Consider the following 20,381-nt stretch of genomic DNA (forward strand, 5'->3'; position numbering starts at 1 on the left):
GGCACACATACGCTCTATAACATCTAGTCGAATGCGAGTCAGCCACTCTCCCACCTTGTGGGGGTACATAGATGATATCCCTCCACAACATCGATAACCCTAAAATTAAATTAAAACATTTCAAATTGTTCATTATTTATTGTTACTTGAACAGATTTTAGAATTTGTACTTGTAAAATTAAACCATGCTAATTTGTTTCGATAGTAATGACATTATCTATAAGAAATTTTTGCCTACAGGGCAGACTGTAAATCAATATGTTTACTGAGAAATTCTTGGAAGACCATGAAAAAGAGTTGCCCACATGAGACCAGCCATCAAAGACAACTGGATGCTGCATCACAACAATGCACCTTGTCCCACTGCACCCTCAATTAACGAGTTTTTGGCAAAAAAAAAAATTCCTGCAGTTCCTCAACCACCTTATTAACCTGACTTGAGTCCCTGTGACTTTTTCCTGTTCCCGACTTTAAAAAACACCTCAAAGGATGCCATTTTGGAACAGCAGAAAATTAAAATGTAACCGACTATCAGAAGGATATACCAGTTTCTGAGTTCTAACATTGCTATGAAGAGTGGATTGAAGCACTGAATGGCTTCTTAAGGGAACTATTTTGAAGGTGATAGTCCATGTATAATTGGATTGTAAGTAAAAAGTTTTTCTGAACCAATCTCATTTATTTATAAAACCTTGTATAATCCTTTGGTTTTGTGTCTGGATTCCAATGCCCAACTGAAGTATTAAACTGAACAATTCTCAAACATTGTTTTGTATCCTACAATTTTAGTGCACATGTTATGCTATACTTAGTTAGCAAATGAGAATTTCAAAAAAATTTAATAATTCAGTTTCTAACTTGCTTTATATTTTTGCACACTGCTCAAAAATATTTTTAATATTCCTGAATATGGTGTACATTGCCTGTGCAAAAACACACACATACACACACAAGCTTAAAAAAAATGTGTATAAATTAAGGCTAAACTAAATTTTCCGCTACAATTTTTACATTTTATGAAATTCTGAAGCACACAAACATACACATTTACACACAGAAACTTTAAATACAGTATTATTTTCCTATTTAAATAAAATAGCAGAGGAAACACAAGAATTTAGAAGCACGCAAATAAAACAAGAAAACAGTTTAAAGTACTGTGAAAAACTATTCTGAGAAAATCTACTGTGTAAAGCAATAAAAAGAAAATAATTTTAATAAGAAGTGGTTGAAACTGATTACAACAGTAATTTCACTTAATTAAATCCATAGAATATAGTCTGTTTTATAAAAACTTGTTAAATCATGAAGAAAGATTTTAACTTTAGAAAAGATTAAAATAAATTAACCAATAATACTTTTTAATATATACAAATTTTAAAATATAGACAATGAGTAAATGTCCACTGTAGCTGATTTTGTCTCATTCAACTGACATTCAGCCCGATTAAGTGATTACTTCCCTGTTTCCTATAGCGGTATATTTAGTCACACAAACTTGGTGTATACTAAGCAACACTGTCCTCTGAGAGAGCAATTCTGAACTGTTTAGAATACATTTCTAAATTTCTCTGCCAAAAAATACTAGATAAAATCAGTCTTGATTAAACATAGTAGTCAAGTATTGTCAAATGGCTGCAGAGGAAAATTATTAGCACGTAACTTCACTTTGGAAGTCATTTTTTTGTTTTTTTTCAAATTTTTGGCCCAAAATAAATAATGACAGGCTTAGGGTAACAGGGCTGTTTTTTTTACCTTTTAACTTTTACGTACTAGTAGTACTTAGTTCAATACTTAGTTACAGAGTGTAACAAGATTTAGTTTTCCATCTTTACTCTTTCCAAAAAATAATGCTACAGCTCATGGAAAAAGTGGCAAAAATGGCTGTATAATCTGAATAACAGATCCCATGCCAGGCTTACTAAAGAGAATGAAGTGATTTCTTCACTAAGTTGAATGCACTGTCGCATATCAGTATGTCGACCCTACCAAAATACAGGTAATATTCAGCCCTGTGCAACTGTCATCTTCACTTAGACCACTGCAAGGAATGGCTGTATACTCGGCAAAACTAACTGGACTGGTGCTGCTTGTACCACAGATACTTTAAAACCAAATGTATTACAGTTACAAGAAAGATAGATGTACAAAGTTTTTGATTATTTATAACATACATTATATATTTAACATACATACATACATTGCATATTTCGATAATTCTGACATTTTCAAGATAATATTATTCGGCATATTTTTATAATTTTTATTTATTTTCCATTTATTTGGACTAATTTTATTACATAAAACTAGTTTTCAAAAACAAGCAGTAGAGAATTTTGTTAAGCTCTCAGGATATGGTATTAAAAGTTATCAAAAACTTGGCGATTGATTTTTTAAATCTTTTTCCAATATAATAGTACTTTAATTTTAGTGATGAAGATAAATATAGTTCATATAGAAAAATTCATACAGTAAATATTCAAAAATGTTTTTCATTATTATTTTCATGTAATGAAAAATTTAATAAATAATCAATTGATGATGCCTTTACTTGGTGAGAATCCATAACAAAAAAAATGAAAACAAAATGAAAAAATTCATAAAATTTACTTAAAAGATTGCAGCTGTTTTGGTACACATTACCTTCCTCAGATGTTATGTACAGAATGCAAAAGCAAAAAAGTAGAGATAAAGCAAAAAGATAAGTTCAACATTAGGGAGTGAACACATTTATCAGTTGTAAATAAATTTAATAGTTAGTCGACTCAGAAAAAGGGGAATATTTACAATAATATATGAAGTTTATCTAACATTTGTAGGTAATACTTAAAATATACTTTATAAGTAATACTTATTGCACCCCTTAAGGTACTGTGTACTGAAAGCTGTCATTTTTTAAATAAGTTTTGTGAATCAAAAACATTCCGTTGTCATTTTCTTTCAGATAAAAATTTATTACTTTCTAGACAATCCTTATACTACATAACAAAAAAAACTAATTCAACATAAACACACTGATATATGAAATTATCAGTGCTCCAGTAATTAATATCTTTTTCAATAAAATTGAAAACGATGTCAGCTTGGAGTTATACATAGCAGTTGGCGATTACCTATTGTTTTTTGTGTATAAAAGATGTTATTATGATGATTCAACCCTAGAGAATGTGATTTGATGGTAAAATAACTAGTTAAGCTGGGGAAACTAGAATACCTAAGCAAATTATGGAAATAGTAGATGAATTTAAAAAAAAAATGAATTATAAATCTTATATACAAAGTAGATATATGAAAAATTCTAAAAAAGAAAAACATTCTGCAATATGTAAAATATTATATTAAAATAAATGAATTATAAAAACAAGCAAAGAAAGAAATATAAATAAATTGTATTTTATAAAGTTTATTGTACACTTGAAAGCTCACCTCAAATTGCATTTGCTGCAATAAATAAAAGTTTATAATGAATATCTTATCTCAGGAAAACCTTTTAAAAATTCTAAACATAAATTCACTGTAGTTTATTTAGTTTTATTAAAATTTGATTAAATTCTACAGAAAATAAAAATAGAGGATAAAAAATATGTTTTTATAAAATATCTAGAGTTGAATGTGCCTATTGCAGCATAATGTTATTCTTTTTCTACAGCCTTAATTCTAGTTTATGAAGACAATAAAAACTGTATTTTTTATGTGTGCCTCAATATGACTGAATCATCTGTGAATATTTGTGAATAATATGTGTGCTCTTTTAGAGAATGTTTTCATAAAAAATAATACAGAATATCAAAATAATTGAGTAGTCCCACAAGGAAACTGACATACTTCACTGGTGCACTCCTCTCATCAAAATAATAAAAAAAGGTCAGTTTTATCAGATTTCCAGTTCCCTGGAAACACGGTTCCCACTGAAATTTTTAGGACACCTACGGTTTTGACCTGAAGAATTGAATAAAATAGGTCCCAGAACTGTACCTCCAGTAGTTTTCATGATATTCAAAGTAAAACTGAAAAATATTTTGTCTGAAAACCATTTTTTTTAGCTTTGTAATAAAATAACCTTTTTAAACGACTAATAAATGTGCTTTATTAAAAAGACTTACAGAAGATTTAATTTTAAAAATAGTGATGTCCAATAAAAATAATAAGTCCAATAAACATCAAATGTTTTAAAAAATCAAATTTTACTGAAGAAACAGAACAAAAAATAAATGAAATGACCTATTCTGAAAATTTTTGCAATCCTTTCAATTTTTGTTTAAAAAATACAGTTACTAATAAACACATAGTATTGTATTTAATTAAGTAAGTACTTACAAAACAATTATAAAACATTCTACAAAAACAGGATTTCAAGAATATGGTATTCATTGAAGTTCTTTAAGTTTATAGAAAATCTAAAGTTGGCAACGGTGTTCTTTTCAGAAACAAAATTTGAATCGAAGTTATTGTTCAGCTGTTCAAAAACTTACTTATTATTAATCATAACTAGTCTCTTATCTGTGATTTATGTAGTGTGCATGCTCCTTTTGCATGTACATATGCATGTACGTATAAAGTATTCATGCTTTTTTAAAAAAAGGGAGATGCTATTCAAATTTCCAAATCAAGAATATGCAGATATTGATTTCGGAAATAACTGGACTACAAAACATGAATATGAATGAAGATTCTTTTCCAATGATTGTTTGTTCCATTGAACATCCTGTAGGGCAGTATGAAGTTGAACAAGAAATCATTCAAATGATGCAGCGCAGTTCTCAACTCAGCACTCACAGAATTTCAAATTGAACAGGCATACAGGCATATCTCGCAGTACAGTCTGGAGAGCACGAAAGAAGAGGCTATCCTTATTGTTTGCAAACTGTTCAAAATCTTCAATCAGGTGACAGTGAATAAAGATAAAATTTTTGTTGATGGGTACAAGAAAATTGAAATATTACTCATTACATTTTATTCACTGATGAACCGATTTTTTTCAAGAAACAGAATAAAAAATTTGAAGAACAGTCACAGCTGGTCAAGTGAAAATTCAAATGCAACTAGATTCAAAGTTTCAAACTTGATTTTCAATAAATGTTTGGTGAGGTATAGTTGGGACCAGTTAATTGGACCATTTATTTTTCAAAATCACCTTTCTTGTTTTGTGTACAAAGATTTTTTACAAAACCAATTGCCAGTTCTGCTCTGAAAAACGTGCACAAATGTTATTCCAACGACGGTGAACCACCTTATTATTCATAAGACGTTAGGCCGCATTTAATATTAGTTTTCCAGGCAGATGGATTGGTTAAGGTGGGTCCAAACTGACTTCCTAGGTCTCCCGATTTAAATCCCTGAGACTATTACCTTTGGGGTCATTTAAAGGAACAAAGAAGAAAAATTTGAAACAAAGAAGAATTATTAAATCAAATTTTAAATGATTTTGAATATCTTAAGAACAACCGACACTATTAGAAAAACATCCTTTGATGTAACATGTTATACTAGATTTTGCATAAACTATCAAGGAGATCATTTTGAATACTATCTGCAAGATATGGAAATTAAATTTAAAAATAATAATTTTTATGCAAGCCATTTCTATTTCTTCTTCAGTAAAATTTGTTTTTTTAAAACATTTATTTCATTTTTATTGGACTTATTTATATTTACATTACTGTTTTTAGAATTAAATTCTCTATTTTACAAATTTATTAGTCATTTAAAAAATGTATTTTATTGCGCACCTAAAAAAAATTTATTTCATTTTTATTGGACTTATTTATATTTACATTACTGTTTTTAGAATTAGAATTAAATTCTCTATTTTACAATAGTCATTTAAAAAATGTATTCTATTGCGCACCTAAAAAAACAATTTCAGACAAAAACATTTTCACTACTAGAAATACAGTTCTGGGACTATTTTATTCAATTTTTTCAGGTCAAAAAACATAGGAAACCATTAATTTTGCCCTCAATCAACATCTTAAAAATTTCACTACGACCTCATTTCACTGGGGTGCTGAATTCTGGGCGAAATCTCTTGCTAACTGTAATTCGTTACCAAAGCGTTTCCAGACCTACGTTTATGTGAACTTCTTTCATTATTTTGATGAGAGGAATACACCTGTGAAGTATCAGTTTCCTCGTGGGACATTCTGTATGTAGGATAAATAACATGTGCCGAAGAGAGTTCTGAGTATAGCTAGAAAATACTGCTGTCATTCTGCCAAACAAATATTACCAGTATTTAATAAAAAATTAAACAAACACATTTTCTGAGCACTCAGTCATTAATTAATAGGTACAATTAAATTATACTAATACAGAAAGAAAGTACTCCATGAAATCTTTAATAATATGAATAATGATAAATTTAAAAAACAACCTATTCTACAAAAAGCCAGATATTCTAGCCACTGTAACTTATGTTGGAAGCTGATTATCAGAGTTCTACAAGAACTGTCATCACAAATAAAGTTGTTAGTGTAATGCTGATCATAATATCTTATAATATTCATAGATTTAAGTGTAAATTACTCTTAAATTACATAATATGAAAGGATAATATTATTAAAGGAAGTAATGATGTACCAATAATTAAGTTGTATTCAAATAAAGGATTTTTACGTTACAGAAGAAGTTACACACAATAAGTTGTGCATTAAGAATAAGAAATTATAAAACTCGTGTAGGTTATTTTTTTAAATTTAAAATTTCATTTCATTAACAATAATAAATAAATGTTATTAATTTTACTTTGAATGTAAAACTGGTGATCAGGATAAGATACTGGCTCCTCATATAACATGTACTAACAATTGTTTCGATCAAAATAAGAGGATAACTAAAAGGCACATGAAAGGCCTTGCAATTTGGTGTCTTTATGGTTTGATGTGAACCAAAAGATCACTTAATTGTTATTTCTGTTAAACTAATGTCTATGAAATTTCTAAGAAATCTAAGCCAACTGTACTCAGACCTGTACGTCATTGTGAATCAATTAGAGTTTCCAAGGTTTCTGAAAACTTGTTTTGATATTTGATAAAAAAATGGAAGATAACAATCATGATTGAGACTTAGAATTACAATCCAGTAAGCCACATCTTATATCACAAAGTAAGGTAAATGAGAGATTTAAACTTATCAAAAAACTAAGCTAAACGTTTAGGCTCAAGATTGCAAGGTTGGGATTTAAATATATAAATCTCAGGTGATTGAACCCGATAGAAAAATTTTTCTCCCCGCTTTGCTGAAGAAAATTACTTAGTTTATTGTAAAATAATCATGAGCTTATGTTATTATTAGGGCAAGTTGCATAGATCTTAGAAGTGGTGCATTTTCATTGATTCCTGCAAGCATAGCTTAAATAAAAAGTAGTTCTACTTTACAATAGTAATAAACCCTTCTGTACCAATCTGTCATGAAATTATGAAAGAAATAATTTATTACATTTAACTCCTGGTGAAATGTTATAAATGTGGTAAAACAGTGGAAGAAACATGAGAACTTAACTCCTGGTAAAAAAAAAACCATTCCTGAGCCTCTAGTTAAACCAGAAAAAGTATTTTTACCACCGCCCCTTCATGTCAAATTAGGATTAATAAAAAAATCTGTATAGACGTAAACAAATCACATGGCAACAATAGATTAAAAATATTAATACTTAATATAAATCAGCTGTTCATACAGCCATATGTTTACTAGTAACTTTACAGTGTTGTCACTTTTGCTGCTAAAAAAAAAAACTAGTCTCATTACTTTATTTACTTTATTAATTTTAGAAAGGATTCAAGAACACACAAATACATAAATATCAATCTTATTAAACTGCATAGTAGCTGCAAACTATTCTTATTCCGTATATATGTTGTACTCTAACCATATTTTTACTGCTACCATATTTTCACCACTTGCTATAGTAATCAATGTTTTTTTTTTTTTCGATGATTGGAGGAACTGTTAAAAATTTTTAAACAAAATGTCTGTTTTTTTCAATTTTTTTTTTTCAAATTTATCTGATTAAGTGGTTACTGCCACAGGAGTGCTATGAGAAGAAATCAATAAACAGTGCTATGTTATGAAGTTATATAAAAATAATATACTTAGGTAACACTGATGACAATTTATTTGTGCTTACAGATTTCTATAAACTAAAAAAACCTCTGTGAACAAAAAAAATGCTGCAAAAGGTAAGGTAACATACAAAAACATATTTCACATTTTAAGGTTTCAACAAAAAAATTATTTTATTACAATACTGCAAAATAAAAATGTGTATTAAATATATGACTAGAAACAAAAAACATTACGAATATTTGTATTGGTGAAGATGAAAACAGCTATAATTCATGTAAATAATAGTATCATATAAGTGATTATAAAAAATCATACAGCCAGCTGCACTCACTCATTAATATTTAATTCAGTGTAAAAAGTATACAACACAGAAAAAATTGTAGTTTGAACTAGTGTAAAATTGAAAATTAAAAAAAAAATATCCTTTTTATTAAGTATCTTTCATACATGGTGATCTAAAAGTCTGTTTTTTAGATTCTATAACAAGCAATAAATTTTGGTTTTGCAATTGATGGTAATCGATTTATCTATGTGTACCTGGAATCGTACATGGTGATTTTAACCAATTTTGGGGAGCTGAATTCAAACTGTTATCAAAATTAGATACGTACGAATAAGACATACAATTTTTTACCAACAAATGCATAATCATTGGAAATGGTTTTAAAATAACAACTTTCAAAAATTTAAATTATTGGAATTGTCTTAGGTTTATGGTACAGATGCTCCATGGTCAGAATATCCTGATCACTGACAAAACCCAAATTTTTGGAAAAAAAGTCTAGGTGGGAGTGTAGGAGATTAATTTTTAACGACATTCTGCATCCTAAACATTTGTAGTTTTCTAACAGCTTACTAACCAAAAAACATCTTTTCATCTTTTCTGATGCCTAAAAACCACCAACAACATGTTTGAAGGACTTCGATGCAGCTAATTCATATTCGTTAAGTTTATTGCCATTTATTGAGTCCTTAAGCAGTTTCTTGATTTTCAGACTCATAAATATATATCCTCCTTAAGCTTACCATCATTCTTAGAATCAATAAAATACAAAAAGCATATGTGGCAAGTTTGCAGTGATCTGAAAATTGTTGCATTACTTCTTGGTTTACAAGGTGGGTTTATGAAATATTGTTGTTTTCTTTGTCTTTGAAATAGTTTAGATACAAAAGACATTACCAAGTATAGAATTGGCCATTGCAACATAACTTTGTAGCTAATGTAAAGCATTTATCATTAAATGAGAGTGTAAAATCATACTGTTGCTAATTCACATCAAATTCGAGAAAAATTTTGTAAAGGCACTAGACTAAGAAGGACCATGATTTAATCATTTAAAAATAAGTTTTGCTAAATTGAATGATGTTTTAAAAACAACTTTTTAAAAACCTTTATGTGATAACACAATTTCAATAGCGTATTTGAAATCAGCACCCAAATTACAGTGAGAAAAGTTGTGTAACATGTTAGATACAAAATCTTGTGTTGTATAATGACTATTATTTAATTCATTTTTATACGTGTGTTGATAATACAAAGCGTTGAAGTACAGAAAACTAGTACAAATATTTTACGCTTCAGTATTGACAAAAAAATAATAAAAGTACTATTGCTATCAATGAAGACTTTTTCGCAAGATTTCCTAATTCTCCATTACTAATTTATCATAACTGTGGTCTAAAAATTCCTGTATAATTATAGAGAAGAAACTTAATGTTATTATTAGTTGAGGGATCACGTAAAAAGGAATGTAAGGATTTAAGTGTAACAGGTGATTTATATCTTGAGATGTTAATAACTAATAAACAATCATATGTTTGACATTAGCTATTCCTATTATTGGGACTAATATGGGATACCACCTTCTTCCTATCTTTTTCAAGATAGACAACCTCAATCAAACTTTTTCCTGAACGCATAGGATATTTAACAGCTAATGCGATTTTATGCTTTTTTTTATTTGGAGATGCCGAAGATATGGTATTATCTTTGAATGAAAATGACATGAGGTGTCCCAAACTATCGACTGAAAAATCAGTTGATTTTATGAACTAGGACAAAACTTAATAAAAAAAAAAAGTGTAACTCAGCGGTTAGATGCTGACATGAATGAATAAGGTCAGAAGGACAGTACTTTGAACACATCCTCTAATGCAAATAAAGAATGTAATAATAAGACACTTTTTTCATTAACTATTTTCTTATTAGTAGTTAGGGAAACTACCTTTTAGCTCATCGTTGTTTTAAAAAGGAGTGCACACTTAAACTTTATACATTTTAATCAGAAGAAATGGAAACATATAAGGTAAAGTGTCCACTGCACTCTAAGTTGTAACCATAAGATCAAATGGTTATCTCTTTAAATTATAAAAATTATTTACAATTTCAATTTCTTAGGCAGATTTTTATTTAATATTTCTTATTAAAAGACATTACCAATTTTTTTTTTCTTAAATGAATAAAAATAAACAAAAAATAAAATGCATTAAATAAAAGTCTGCAAAGAGATGGAAGCTGTAGTAAATAACACCGATAGACAAAAAAAGTTTTTTAATGTTTCTCCAAGTGCGATAACATTTCTTGAATTACTTTTTTGCATACATTACAGATCTGTAAACACAATTTTTCTATCAGTCTTAGTTTTAAATAAATTATACTTCAAAAAAAAAAATTGTGTTTTGAAAAATGTAATTATAATTATAATCGAAAAATATAGTTAAAATCTGTAAAATTTATAATTTTTCATGGCCATCCCTGTGCTAGAATGATTTTGTTGATGCTTTTCTTTTATAAATAACCTCAGACACATTTCGAATTAATGTCAATAATTGGCTAGCATGTTAGTATTCCATTTCCCTTCACAGCGGCTTTCCATCACTGAAATATGTGTTGGTGGAAACATTTATCATGTTCATCACTTACATCTCTGAGGTTGTCCAGGAAAAAAAATCAGATCCGAGTGGAGGAAATGTATTTTCAAAGTTTCAAAGACATATTACATCCCATAGTTCTGTATGAAGTAAGAAGTTGATTAACAATATCGTGGTAATTGTTGAATTTTTGTTTGCCGAGAAAATTTTTGCAAACATCTTTAAATGAAGCCCAAGCTGCACTTTCTACATTATTTAACATTGAGTTAAATACATCATCTTTGACCGACTCTCTTATTTGAGGACTAACAAAATTCCTTCTTTAATTTTTCCTTCACTTACATTCGGAAATTTCTGCCTGATGTGCAAAAATCCAGGACTGTCCTTCTTCACTGCTTTAACAACATTTTTCAGTAGTCCTAGCTTGATATGAGGAGAAGGTAAAAATATTTTACAAAAGTAACAATCGGTTACATGATCCTTTGGTTCACGCCAAACCATAGGTACACTAAAGGGCAAAGCCTTTTGTGTTCCTTTCAGCCATCCTCTTAAATATACAGAACTATTAGTGCATACTATATGAGGAGCCCACATCTTATCCTGATCACCAATTTTACACTGAAAGTACAAATGATATGCTTTTTTAATTAAAGGTATAATTGTTTTCTATTTGATTTTACGATAAACTCACCACATACATAACAAAAGGCATTCTCATCATTTACACAATTTCGAGGCATTACAACACTGTTAATACATAATACTGTTAATAACGACACAAAATTAATACATCAATAAGACTGAACAAAATTAATTCATTCCTAAATCCAGTCCTTACTACAAACAACACAGCTGTGTTTTCAGCTACATGTTTTGACCTGCACAGACACGATTAATCTTGTCCATGAAGGCTCACTCTTCAGTATTAGATATGATGTCATAATGTGACTAGAATTAAATCATATAATTGTTTATTTTATTATCATAAATATAATTGTTTACTTATGGCTTAAAAATTATGTTAATAAAGTTAAACATTACAAAATGAACTAACAAAATACAAAATAGATCCTGAAAAATTAAAAAAAAATCCATTAATTAAAAATTAAACTTTTCAAAAATGGTTGGTGATAGAAAGGTTCTGAGTTCATATATGTTTTCATCATCAAAAAACAGATTAAAATCATGTATCACATGTTAAGAAACAAAAATTATGTTTAGCAGTGTAATTTGTATAATTAAAAGTGACAATTTTATCTAATCATTACAATTTAGAGTGTAGGGAATATATTACCTTACATGTTTCCATTTGTTATAAATACAGATTTCTTATAAGAGATGTCTTTTAGTTGATTTAAAAAAGTACCATTTTTTTTTTCAGAAACAAACTGATGCATTACTTTAATTCTAAGTTAAAAAATCTATTTAATTTTTTTATTCTAATTAATATAAAATAATACCATAAATATGAAACCTGAAAGAAAATATATAAGTTTAACTTACAGCAGCTGTTTTATCAGCATAATTGCGTGCAGCTAGAACAAAACATGCCTCAGCTTCATTCATACGAGCTTTTGCTAGATCAACATCTTTTAAGCAGGAACCCTGAATATAAATGACTCTTTGTGCCCAAATTTGTACTTGAAGAATCATTCTCATTGTAGTATCTAACTCCATAGGAGATAATAGCACCACATAATAATCCTATAAAAAAATTAATTAGAGTAAAACTTATTAATTTAATATATTTGTATTTTAACTAAATAGAGTAGTATAACGAATTTAAACCATAGTTATTATTTATTCATTGTATGTTATCTATCATACATGTACATGTGTATTAACAGATAAATAACAATATCCTTTTTTATTTCAGTCCAAAGCATATATACCTATCCAGCTGAATTTTAACATAAAACATAGTATACATTTCAGGTTGTATTTACTACATTAAAACAAACTTAAAAAGAAAGTGTTCTTTAAAAGAAAGAGCACTAAAGAGAACAACATAACCAACAAATAAAACCTACAAGACTAAAGTAAAATACAAATTAAAACAAATGATAAAACTCACAACTAAAATTCCAAACAACCTCTCAATTCAATTAATAAGTCCCGTGTTCACTAGTATGTGGGACAATCAATCGACTTACTATTGTGTCCAGCCGGCTTTCTAAACTTGGAAAATTTGCACAAGTTGGTGAGCCACCCGCCTTTTCAACAGGACAACTATCAACATGATGCCCCACATCTCCAATTTTTGTATTTTGATTATGTATTTTGAAAGAATAAAACATTGGTGTCCTGACTTGACCGACATAGTAGAAAAATACTGGAAACTGCGTGAGATAGAATGTGTATGAAAGTCTTGTGCAAACTAAAAATCCTTTCCAAAAGAAACTTTTACACAAGAAACCTGAAAACAATCATCACATTAATGCTATTTATTAATTTATTTATTAATGCCATTTTTTCCACTACCTTACCCAAGGTATTAAGGAGGCTAAGTGGTCTGTAAGATATATCTCCATTTTCCTTTGGACCCTTCTGAAGGAACACAATTCTGGCTTCTTTCCAGCACGCCGGGAAATTTCTATTCTCCAGGCCCTGACTGGTAATCTCCAGCATTTCCCATGGGACTCTCCTAACTAGACCCTTTAGGAGCGCCGCAGGAATCCCGTCCAATCCGGGGCTCTTTTTATTCCCAAGATGCCCGACCGCTGCGATTAATTCTCCAAGAGTGAACCTCCTGCTGTCACAATTAATGATTCCCTCGATCACCTCTTCTGTACAAGGAAATAACTCACTAATTTCCTGTTCCGCTTGCGACCTACTTAAAATAGCCAGGCGCCTGCCAAATCTCTTTGTAATTATTTTATACGCCTGTCCCCAGGGGTCGTTGAATAACTCCTCACACAATACCCGCCAGCGATTTCTCTTTGCTGTCCTAATAGCCCTATTTAATGATCGTCTATCTTTAATATATACAAGGGCCGCTGCCTCATATTCTTGTTCACCTGTGATCCTGAGTCGTTGTTTCTTTCTACTGGATTTTTGTAACTTATCTCTTAGGGTCTCTATTTGCTTTGACCACCAATATGCTGAGCTTCTCTTTCTGCTCCTCCCTTTCTGTGTCTCTCCTCCCTTTCCATCTCTTGTTTGACTACATTGGTCAGCACCAGCGGTGTTAATTCAGTCATATTTATGAGCCTCGTGGATGTCCTACTAACTATTCTTTCAATCTCTTCTGCCATAAACTTCTGGGGTAACAGTCTTTCTATAGTAGCAAACATCGAATCATCAATACAAATTCTGGTCGCTAAATGATCACTGGCGTGAGGTAATACTCGCCAGTCCCATTGCTCCCCTCTCCACCTGTTGTCCAGGATTGTAAGGTCCAGAACCGACGAGTGCCCTCTCGCCTGATAGGTGGGGTTACTGTCATTGACACAATGACCGCCAATAGAGCTCATAGTGTCCGTCAATATTTCACCTCTTCTATTTGTGTAAGCACACCCTGTAGCCACTGATTTACAGTTAAAATCCCCCAGGAGTATAAATTTCTTCCTATTTCTAGTAGTTATTCTTTGTATGGTATCCATGCATCTCACAAATTCACTCAACTCACAATTAGGCGAAATATATACTGCAATTACGAGTATAGAGTCGGATTCAATTGCCACTATTTCTTTCGATCTCGCCGTTTTCCTCCAGGCTATTCTCCCACTGATATCTCTCACCACTACATCCCCTTCTGTATCGGCTATCCAGCCCGCTCTTGCTGCTACATAAATGTTGGGTACTGTAACCACCAACAAGTCGGTCCTCTGTGACACCGCCAGTTCACTGACCAAATCACATGACATAGAACTCCGATTAGTATTAACTAGGAGAGCCCTAAGCATTTTGATTTTTTAAACATGCCCAAGCCCCTGTTCGGTGATCCTGCCTCCCGCAGTTAAGACAGCTACTGAGCTCTTTACAATCTGCAATTTTGTGACCTTTGCCCCCACAATTGAAGCAAAGTTCAATCTATCTGGGCCGTTACACTCACTCCTGCGATGTCCCGTGCTCCAACATCTGAAACACCTTTCTTGATCTTCTCGTATGTACGCCCTACAATTGACCCATCCTATCTTTATTCTTTGGTGAACCAATCTGCATGCTGCTCTGTAGGACGTGACTGCCGTAGCATTCTGTGTTTCATCATACCCTGGTCTTATGGATGTAATTTTAACCTCTTCACCATCCCCTGCCCTATTCATTATTGCTGCCAGTATCTCCTGTTCTGGAGTATCCATTTCAATGTCCCTTATGTGCACTATTGTTCTTCTATCTGCTCTAGTTTTTAAGTCTACTTGCAGGTCCGCGGCTTTATCCCTGAGCGTACTAGTAAAATCTGCTGCACTTTGAGCCCCCTTGATGCGGACATGTAACTCCTCATTCCTACCTTTTCTGAGGGATATGACGTCATTGGCCTCGTCACTATTTACCGCAGATTTCATTGTTTTGAGTAGTTCAGCATACAACTTACCCACTGCTTTTACTATCACTGTGCGGCTCTCCTCCGCAGGTGGAGTGGCCTTCTTTATTGCCGCTTGTCCCGGCCTTAACTGTCTTGCCTGTGTATCTGCATGGAGTGTCAATACTCTAACCGGCTCCACCTGGTCTTTTGTTATATATTACAATGCCTTTTTGGTATAATTACCAATGCTTCCGGGCAGCAGTAAAAATGCAGTCCCCGGTGATTGTTGTAAAACCTTGCTAATTGCCTTAAGAACGATGTTCATTCTTATTTTCTCCGCTGCTCTTGAATCATAGTATATTTTATATTTACTTCTTCTGACTTCAACTGTTTCTTCTCCAATAATGGAAATTTCAACCTTTAATATATCGCCCGCCTTATACTTTAAACGACTACCTTCACTATCCTCTGCTCTATTGACTTTTGCTGTCATTAATTCTACAAGTATCTCCCGCTTCCGCAGGAACTTCTGTGATGTTTAAAATTCTTTCTCGCAATGTATTTGGCCATTTCCTCGGTAAGAGCTCTATTAATTTCATGTCTGACAAATCTCCAGACAATACTGCCTCCATGTCCACCTCCATAGCCACTGTGTCTGTCTGTGTAGCCTGAGTGGCTGACGCCAATGGGGGAGACATTTCTATCAACGATTTCAACCCCAAGTATATATTTTTTTTCAATTCCTGCTCATGTTCGTTAATATACTTGGATACCCGGGCTCCCATATGTTGCTTAAGGGAGATCATGACCAATCCCAACTGATAGGTCAGGCTCCCCAAACTTCCAGGCGAAGGTTCCTCTTCTTCTGATGAACCCTGATGTGCTCTTTTTTCCCCTTTACTTCTACTTTCTTCGACGTGGATGCCTTCGAAAAACTACCACTTTGGGAGGCCATATCTTCCGTCGGGAGTGAGCCTCGGCGACGCATTATAGCTAGTTACACTCTGGAGACAATTCCTTTTCCAACAAGTACCCACACATGATGGAACCCCATTTTAGGGGTTCCAAAATGGGGGGCCCCAAAAAAATTGGGGGATGGGGGGTCTGGGGATAGGCAATTTTATGATTCGGATAGATATTTTGGAATCGGAGCTATAGGGAAAAAGTTATAGTTCTGAAACTGGAACCCCTATAACACTTCGTTTGACTTACAATATTTCACTACTGAAGATTTATTAAACGAAAATAAATCTAAGTTCTTGTTTACTTTCGTCTGAGTATGACGTAACTGACAAGCCAAAGCTTGTCAGTATAACTTAAAATATTTTACTGTAACTTATATAATATATAACCTTAAAATAACTTATTCACTTAAAAAATGTTAAGTTTAATTCACTCCGTTATATTGTATTGTAAAGACAATCCATTCCAATCACAATACAACCCACCAAAACCAGAAAAAATAATAAAAAATTTCACTTTTCACTTGAAAAATATTTAACTTATAAAAAAGTCAAATAACTTACCTAATCCGTAACCAAATCACATAAAATTTTATAATTTAGTCACTTCACACTGATAAGGAAATGATATATTTGAAAAAACTTTTTTTAAAACGAAAATCTTTTACCAGAATAAAGGATGCAATTTTAATTTTTTTAACAGGACGCACACGAATTTCCTTTAAAATGATTTTACAAAAAAATTAATTATTAAATTTACTAGGGTTAAATTCTTGTATCGATAAATTATTGGGATTTCATTCTAATATTGTAAAAATAGATACAGAATAAGGAAAGAGAGGTCATTCATTAATTTAGTTTTGTTTGAAATGTTCATCTTTAATTATTTATAAAGGATTCCAGAAAGTTCTACGTTTCTAATAGACTTATCTGTTAAAGAGTTAAGTGCGGTGAATGGGAATAAAGATGATTTTTTGCATATGTATATAAAAAGTAACTGATTTTAGTAAAAGAATATCTATAACCTTTTTTAAAACTTATTAAATTCCCTGCAGTTTAGTTCTATTATTTATTCTTTAGAAGATGGACCATTGAATGTAAAAATAGGAAAAGAAAAAATTATTGAGGTAGAAGAATTTTGTTATTTGAGAAGTAGAATTAGTAAAGATGAACGAAGCAGGAGCGATATAAAATGCCGAATAGCACAGGCGAAACGAGCCTTCAGTCAGAAATATAATTTGTTTACATCAAAAATTAATTTAATCGTCAGGAATAGATTTTTGAAAGTATATTTTTGGAGCGTACCTTTATTTGGAGTTGAAACTTGGACGATCGGAATACCTGAGAAGTAAAGATTAGAAGCTCTTGAAATGTGATGCTATAAGAGAATTTTAAAATCAGATGGGTGGATAAAGTAACAAATGAAGAGGTATTGCGGCAAATCGATGAAGAAAGAAGAATTTGGAAAAGTGTAGTTAAAAGAAGAGACAGACTTATAGGCCACATATTAAGGCATACTGGAATAGTCGCTTTAATATTGGAGGGACAGGTAGAAGGAAAACATAGTGCAGGCAGGCAACGTTTGGAATATGTAAAACAAATTGTTAGGGATGTAAAATATAGGGGGTATAACGAAATGAAACGACTAGCACTAGATTGGAAATCTTGGAAAGATGCATCAAATCAGTCAAATGACTGTAGACAAAAAAAAATTTATTCTTTACGATGAAAAATAATTTAGTTATGACGTTTGTAAATATTTCAATTTTTGATTTCCTCAGAAGAATGCTCGTTTTTTTTTTGGCAGTAAACGTGAAAAGCAAATCCAAACGAATGAAAGATAGGGTTTAGTGACATTAGTAGTATCTATCCACTTGATTTTTCTTAATTTATTATACCTACAGAACTGATCTGAGTTATAGAAAGTATACTTAAAACGTGTGATTTCATTGAGAAAAATAATTTTTTAGGGACAATAGTTCTTATTTAACTAGAAGAAGCAAAGGACAAACTGGTATAATATTTTACAATTTAAATTTAACAATACGATACAAATTGAGTACTCATCTATGAAAAAAATATCATACTATTTTTTTTAAAAAATCAAAATTTTTAACTTGAAATATTAAAAATTTGATATAAATCTTCATATAAAAACATCAAATTCCAAATTATTTAGAAAGGTTTAAATAAATTGGTATAATTATTTTTTGCTTTGGAAATAAAATGTTTACCTCTGTTTCATTCTCCCTTACGTTGAAAAAGGAATCTTAAAGAATAATGATTATTTTAATCTTTAGGATTTTTCTGAATTTTCATGAGAAAAACTAAATATTTCAAACAAAAAATAGTGACCCTTATTCTCTCTACGCCCATTTTTTTTTTTTTTATCAATTTTGATACTATTAATCTCTGAATTTTATAATATCTATAGATTTATAAAGCTTTTCTATACTCTAATAAAACATGTATAAACGTAGTTTTCAGTTATTAAAAAGTAAATAACAATTGTATACGCTTTTTTTTGTTTATTTTATTTGACAGTATTCAAAGAATTTTCAATCCCATTATTCATTTCGAACATTTTTATTTGACTTGAATTCCATTTATAATTTGAACATGAAACAATCTCCTTCAATCAGAATAAAATTATAATTGTGATCATAGTCAACGAATGAATTTAATAAACTTAACTATTCACATACCGTAAAGGAACAGCATCAGTTAAAAATTAAAATAAAATTCTGAATTCTGTAGCTTAAAATTAATATCTTTAAAAAATGAGTGGAAAAGAAAGATGTTATTCTGATTTGACTTTGCAAATAAAAACAGGAATTTATAATAATTTTGTTATAATAAGTTCACATGACGTTCACGTTGACATAATTTTAAAACATACGACGATCAACTGATGTAATTATGCAAATATTACAACTTTCATAATTAATATGTGAAGTTTTATTATTGTTACAAATATGCGAGTACCTTAGGATGGAAATTAATTCCGAAAACCCTTCAACGCATCAAATTCACTTGTTGGTAAGAGATTTTTTTGTATATTGACTAGAAAAACATGAATATTTTCTAATTATTTCTGATTTTAATTTATTATTACTACTATTATTATTTTTAATCTTTTTTTTTTTTAATAATTTATTATAGTTAGGTCACCGAGCAACGTAATTTTATTAAATCTGTTTATTGTGTTCAAATTGTTAACTCTTGGATTCTATAGCAACGTCGTTTTCTAAATAAAATATTACTATAAAACAATTTAAAAAAAACTGTAAAACGCTATAGATAGCACCTTAAGAAAACTCTGATAAAGGTAAATACAATCAGCTTACGATATATATATTAGTCATATTGTATATATATAAGTTATGTCTTGCATAATTAACATTTTTAGAATTATCTTTAGAAAAAAAGGTAAAAAAAATGAACAATTAGAAACGATAGACGATCTCCTAGATGAACTCCAACGTCTTCGTGAAGAAACCACTCTCGATTTCCAACACATCCAACGGCTTCAAAAAGAATTCCTACTATACCAACACCAGGCGCCTGCAGCCCTTTACCATATAAATCTTATGGAACAAGAAAACATATCCCAAAATGACACACTAAGAGCTTTAGAAACAGAATTACAACACAAAATGAACTTAGTTGACAAAATTGAAACTACGAAAAAACTTGGCAACTTAGAACATAAATTTACTAATAGTTGTAGTTGTAGATGTAGTTGCAGTAGTAGTAGTAGTAAAAATTTCCATTAAATAACAAAAGGCTGCTCATTACCAAAATTACAGTATAAATACCCTTGTCAATCATTAGTAACTATTGAAAATTATTTCACCATGTATATAAATTACTAATCACTAATTATATATAAAATTTTCTTGTACTTGTTTTTTTTTTTTAAATATAGAGATATATTTCTTTATTCTTTACCTGCAGTGCACCCATACTGTCGAACGTTTTTCAACCTATCTGCAATTGTGTTATCATCCAGGTGATGA

At 30.6% G+C, this 20,381-nt stretch overlaps 1 protein-coding gene across 1 annotated transcript in view; it reads right to left on the reverse strand.

Moving 5' to 3' along the window:
• Positions 1–20,381, reverse strand: part of LOC142329176 (uncharacterized) — a 161,488-nt gene that overhangs the window by 73,037 nt on the left and 68,070 nt on the right. Inside the window, exon 7 of the mRNA XM_075373563.1 lies at positions 12,439–12,639. Coding sequence (XP_075229678.1) covers positions 12,439–12,639 — 201 coding nt within the window. The remainder of the gene's footprint in view (positions 1–12,438; positions 12,640–20,381) is intronic.

This window comes from Lycorma delicatula, chromosome 8, assembly GCF_047948215.1.
Source record: "Lycorma delicatula isolate Av1 chromosome 8, ASM4794821v1, whole genome shotgun sequence".
Lineage (NCBI taxonomy): Eukaryota > Metazoa > Arthropoda > Insecta > Hemiptera > Fulgoridae > Lycorma > Lycorma delicatula.